This window comes from Callospermophilus lateralis, chromosome 2 (assembly GCF_048772815.1).
Source record: "Callospermophilus lateralis isolate mCalLat2 chromosome 2, mCalLat2.hap1, whole genome shotgun sequence".
NCBI classification, from domain to species: domain Eukaryota; kingdom Metazoa; phylum Chordata; class Mammalia; order Rodentia; family Sciuridae; genus Callospermophilus; species Callospermophilus lateralis.
Window position 1 is genome coordinate 7,191,135 of NC_135306.1, and position 6,000 is coordinate 7,197,134.

Consider the following 6,000-nt stretch of genomic DNA (forward strand, 5'->3'; position numbering starts at 1 on the left):
AACACTGTACCCGTGACTGGCTCCTCTGCCGCTGCCCCACCCACCCACCTGCCTGCTCACCCCACCCTCTGCCTTCCCACCCTCTGACCCCGGCCAAAGCCTGGGAAATTCAGTCTCCTGGCACCGGGATCAGATGCTGTCTGCCAGGGTCACCTTTCATTCCTAGCTCCTCTGGGTCACCAGGAGGGGCGGGGTTTGGGCAGAATGTCCCGGCAGGGCACCTTTCCTTAAGTCCAGCCCCCAGGAACGGATTCCACACGCGGTCCCTGGCAGCACTGCTGAGCGTGGGGCAGGTGTGTGCGCTGAGGCACCCGGAGGCTGGAGCCCAGGGCAGCTGCCACAGCTCTCTGGGGACAGGGACGACAATCCTGCCTCCCCAACCTTCTCAGTCTGGCCTGTGGCCTCTGCCTCTCACTCAGGGTCCTTCACCAGGGTCCTCAACCTCGCAGGCTTCTCCCCTCTTGGGGCCAAGCAGGCACCTGGACTGGTTCCCTCTGCTTGTCCAGCCTTAGTGCCACCTCTGGAGGGCCTTCTCTGACCCCGGCCACGGCTTCTCTTCACTCTCAGGCTCCTGTGGGATCCTTGTCCGAGCCTGTCCTCTCGGCTGGGACCCTCCCGCAGCACAGGTAGGTCCACCTGGTTCTCAGCCCTGTCCCTGGGCCTGGCACAGGGCAGGCTTCAAGGAAATATCTGCAGTCAGACAGCGACCCCCTGCCTCAGATCCCAGTTAACCCCTCGTCTTCCCTGGTCTCAGTCTCCCAATCTAAGAAACGGGAACACCAGTGTGCACCCCAGAGTGTTCGGGGGCAGCAACAGAGCTTTACAGTGGGGAGTGGGTGTCTCCCAGAGGAGGGCCAGGCCTGACCAAAGAAGGGCTCTCAGAGGCCAAGGCCAGCACCAGGCCCCTGGGGAAGCAGCTGGGGACCCACATGGGGTGAGGTAGGCAGCCACCTAAAACCCTGGCTCCATCCAGGCAGAGGCTCCCAGGGGTCCGCTCCCCCACCTGGATGGAGCCGATCCCCTCCCCGACTGTGGCCCCCTCCCAGGCTGCAGGACACCAAGGCCTTGCCTGCCCAGGCCCCAGCAGGGATGAACTGGCGCGTCCTCCACGCCAGGCCCTCCGGTTCCGGCTCCACTGCAGTCCCACCAGGGAGGTGTCATTGTCCCCATTTTACAGATGAGGAGACAGCAGCTGGGCAGGGGTGGAGCACACGCCCCAGGTGGGTCACCCTCAGGCCTGGCTCCCGCCCCCGGCACCTCCCTCTCCGCAAATCCCCCCTGCCTCAGCCTTCCCGGGCCTGGAGGGCCGGGCCTGGAGGGCCGGGCCAGGCACAGCTCCTCTGCCTGCCCGCGGAGGACACGCCTCTGGCCCTGGAGGAGCGCTGGGGAAGGACACTGGGAGCAGAAGGGCACTGGACAGGCCCCTTGACCTAGGGCCAGGTGTGTGTCCACGGACTGCTGGGGCGTGCTGGGGGCCACGGATCCTCCTCTGCACTTACCCCAGAATGAGCTCATCTACTCTCGCGGTTTACACCGACAACTCCCAAATTTCCATTTCCAGCCCGCCTTCCCCCAGCTCCTGACACTTCCCGGGAGGAGTCTCCCGGGCACCTCAGGCTCAGTATGTCCAACCCAGCCCCCTCTTCCCTGGCCCCCAATCTGCCCTGCCCCCTATCCTCCCTGACTCCGTCAACGGGGACATTCCTGCCTTGGAGTATGCGTCAAAGACCTTTTTTTTTCTTTGTGGTACCTGGGATTGAACCACTGAGCTGCCCCAGACCTTCTTTCTTTCCCTTTTTTTCTTTTTTTAAAATTTTGAGACAGAGTCTTGCTAAGTTGCTTAGATCCTCACTAAGTTGCTAAGGTTGGCCTCAAACTTGTGATCCTCCTGCCTCAGCCTCCTGAATCGCCGGGATGACAGGCCCTGAAGTCATTTTTGATCCCTCTTTCCCACCTTTTGTGTCCACCCACCACAGATCCTGAACCTCACAATTCTCGCCAGAGGTATGGCCCTGGCCGAGGCCCCCACCTCATGCCCATGCAGCAGCCACTCTTGCTATCTCTCTGACCCCGTCCCCAAGTCACACACTTGCTAGAATCAGCTAAACTCACTGAACTTATTTAAAGGCTTCCAAGAAAAATGAAGACACACGCATGCATATTCCTCACGGAGCCCCTGCCTGCCTACCTCTTTTATCTCATCTCCCCTGGCCACCACCTTTTGTCCTGCCCCAGAGCCTTTGCCTTTTGTCCTGCCCCAGGGCCTTTGCATTTTCTGTTCCCTGGCCCAGAGTTCCCCCCAGCTACTCTCACAGCTCCTCTCTGTCCAGTGCTCACTCTGGTGCCGCCTGCTCCTGGAGGCCTTCTCTGCCCTCCCAAAGCTGCCATACTCCTCTGCCTTTGTCTCCTCCCTGCAGAATCCCTGGCCTCAAGGCCCTGTGGCCTCCAGGAATGCTTGCTAAATAACCATCGCAGAGCTGGCAGCAAGGTCCTCCTGGGTACCCAGGAGCCCAGGCTAGCCTACCTCAGCTGGTTTCCTCCAACGCGATTCCACTTCCTCTCCTCGGGGGTTGGCTCCTGGGAAGCCCCAGGAGGCAGAGCTACTGTTACCAAGCTCACCAGACTGGGGACCCAGCCCTGGGTGGAGAGGTCGGAAGCCTGTGAGGGAGCGGCAGGGCTGCCTGGGGGCCACTGAGCCTCGGTTTCCCTGCTTGTGCCCCAGCACTGGTCCCCTCCCTAGCTTCCGGGATCCTAGTGCTCTCCCACCCCTCCCCCACATTTAAAGGAGGGCTCTTCCAACTCCCTGGGCCTGTGGGTGTCAGGCACCCTACACATCTTTCTTCAGGGATCCCGGCAAGGGTGTTGAGATGCAGAGGGCAGCAAGAGGGCCAGGCCTCCTGAGCAGAGTTCACACCTCGCTCTGCCACTGGAGGAGCCAACAGTGGCTGAATATGCTGGGGCTGGGGTTGGGCTAGGGGCTGGAGCCAGGGTGGGGCTAGGGCTGGCCTGCTGCCCAGTGGACTCCAAGAAGCGGGAGCCAGGAGCGGCACACAGCTAGACTGGCAACACCTCCCCCCACATGTTTACAAAAGGGCTTTGCCACCCATGAACTCATGTCCCACAGCCACTGGCTCAGGAAGGCAGGGCAACAGTTGTCAGGGTTCCCATTCCTCAGATAAGGAAAATGAAGTCCACACACCTGCGCGTTCCCATGCCCAGCGCAGGGACTGACCCTCAGAGGCTGCTGTTGGTCACGATCAGGAACCAGGGCTTGGAGTCTGACATGGGCTGCACTTCCTGAATGTGTGACCTTGGCAAGGCATCTAACTAACCTCCAGGGTCTCAGTTTCCCCATCTGTAGGGTGGGCATCACGTGCTTGCCTCTGGGGAGGCTGCTGTGAGCCTGTGGAGGACTCAGCAAGGTGTGGGACATGAGGGAGGGGCTGCAGGGACAGGAGCTGAGGTCCCTGACTCTATACCCCTGCCCAGACCAGCTGGCCTGGCACAGCAAATATTTAACAAGAGGTAGAATATGGAACAAGTGCTGGACACCCTTGGGTACCGTTGTCTCCAAGGTACCCTCTGCCCTAACCCTGAGTGCTGGACAGGGCTGTGGGAAGGGGCCGAATATGTTTCTCTGCAGCTCTGAGGTCACACAGAGCTGTCCTGGAGAGATAGAAGGCCTCCCTCAGATGGGCATGTCCTGGGGGGAGACTTTCCAACATCCCACAGATACTCAGGTCCTTCCCTTGACTCTCTAGAGTTGGCAGAGGTCTTCCCAGGACATTTGAGGGGCAGGAACAACTATACAGTCCATTTCAACTGTTATATTAAACATGTGACAACTGAGGGTCAGAGAGGGCAAGAGACTTGCCTGAGGTTTCAAAGCAGAACCTGGATGTCACCCTACAGAACTGCTGTCCCTTTGCAGGGAGGGGCCCCTGCCTCCTTTCCCACGTGCCAACCACTTCCTTAGCCATGAAGGTCATCGGAAGAAAGCCAGGTTCCTAGAGAGTGGAGGGATGTTGATGATGGAGGGGAAGGTCAGTGTCAGCTCTCCTGCCTCCTGCCTCAGCCTGCCCAGCCCCCCATCCGCTTCCAGCACCGGCGGAATCCTCTCTGCTCCTTCTCAGCTCCAGAAAGCCACCTCTATCTTCTCCGTCTCAGAGGGGAGCCTGGGGTGTCACGACCTGCCCGCGCCCCCCATCCCAGGACCCTTTGTCTTTGCGTTTGCTCCCCACTCTGTCACCTGGCCCTCCCAGCGCCTTGTGGGATCAGAGGCGGGAGGGGGATTAGGTTCTGCAAATGGCTCCCCCTGCCCGCCTCCTGCCTCCTGTCTTAGTCATCTCTGCCCTCCGCTGCCTGCTCCCTCCATCACAATCCCTCTGCCAGGCCTTGGGGAGGACGACACTGGCAGGCGCCCCCGACCCAGGGACAGCGGCGAGGCCAGGGGCGGCAGCTGAGAAGCGACCCGAAGTGTTTTCTCCCCCCTCCCCTTCCCCGTCCCGCAGCCCGCGCCCCCCCTGCGCCGCGCTGCGCACGGATGGCGGCGGGAGCCGCAGAGGTGTGTGTGTCAGCGGCAGCGGGGAGACTGCCTGGTCCTCGATGCCCACGGGGCTGTGTCCTCTTCCAGGACCTGGGGAAGGTCCCTTGTCACGGTCCAGGGGCTGACCCCTTGGAGCCTAGGAAAGGGGGCACTGCCCCGGGGGTGCTGCCCGGTCCTAGGGACTCCCGGGCCGAGGGGAGGCGCTGAGTAATGCGGCCCCCGCGGAGACCATTGGGTCTGGGGACACCTCTCTGCTCCTGGCTGAGCGCTGTCTTCCCTAAAGGACGGGGAGGAGGAGGGGGCGTGATTCCGTGGCCCGGGGCTGGCCGACGATTGCAGACTAGCCGGGGGCGCCGCCGCCCCCAGGGGCTCGCGGTGGGGGAGGGCCGCCTCCTCCCGCAGCGGGTGGGGGCGCGCCGTCCGCCGGCGCAGCCCGGGGGCTGGGAGGTCGCGGCGCCGTCGGAGCCCGGGGCCCCGGGGGTGGGGGGTGCGCTCGGGGGCGCGCCGCTCCTACCTGCCTACGAAATTCTCAAGCACCGAGCTCTTGCCGGCGCTCTGGCCGCCCACCACGGCGATCTGCGGCAGGTCGAGGTCCGCGTTCTGGCCGATGGCGGAGAAGGCATCCTGCAGCCGGTTGACCAGCGGGATGAGATCCTCCATGCCCCGGTTGCCCATGGTTGCGGCGGGCCCCGCGGGCTGCGATCCGACCGCCGCTCCCGCTCCGGCTCCCGCTCCTGGCTCCGGCTCCGGCTCAGCCGCTGCAGCCGCGCGCCCCGACTGCGTGCGCCGTGGGCCCCCCGCCCCTCGGGGATCCGAGCGGAGCACTACGTCGGACCGCCATGAGAGGGCGTCCGCGGCCCTGCGGGCAGGCGGCCGTGCGCAGGCGCCTCCCGGGGTATTATGGGTGTTGTAGTTTTCTCCTTCTGCGGCTTTTGGGGCGATTTACCAGTATCTAGGGGTACTGATGCTGTGCAGAGGATACCATTTCTGGAAGTGGGCTGTATACCACCCCTCGCAATGGGCTATTGGATGGTGGTCACAGCTGTCTTACTCCATCTTACAGTTGAGGAAAACTGAGGCCTGGAGAGACTATCAAATTGCTCCAAGGTCACAGTCCCCTGACAGAGTTCCTCTTGACCTTGCTGCCTTTTGCCCTAGGCTCTGACACTAGTCTCCTGCATATCCTTTCCTGTCTGAGGCTCATTTTCTCTGTTCCTAGAAGGAGAAAGATGGAGCATTAATTCAACAATACTTACTGAGCACCTACTATAAACCAGGCCCCATCCTGGGCCTGGAGATTCAGCATTGAACAAGATAGCCAGGTTCTCCAAAGAATTGACCTTGGAGAAGAGAGTCTGTCACGGGCAGATCAAGAGGAAGAGCAGGGACAAAGACCCCGATGCTAACAAGACCCTTGGGAGAGTTAGAAGTTCTTGTCCTAGACAGAGATGCCC

General features: G+C 61.8%; 1 protein-coding gene across 14 annotated transcripts in view; it reads right to left on the reverse strand.

Annotated features, from left to right (window-relative positions):
• Dnm1 (dynamin 1) overlaps positions 1-5,282 on the reverse strand; it is a 40,980-nt gene extending 35,698 nt beyond the window's left edge. For all 14 annotated transcript variants that reach the window (XR_013090341.1, XR_013090340.1, XR_013090342.1 and 11 more), the window contains exon 1: positions 5,061-5,282. Coding sequence is in view for 11 of the 14 variants with exons in the window: in XM_076845386.1 (XP_076701501.1) it covers positions 5,061-5,221 (161 nt within the window). In the remaining 3 variants the exon portion in view is untranslated. The remainder of the gene's footprint in view (positions 1-5,060) is intronic.
• Positions 5,283-6,000: the final 718 nt, after the last annotated feature.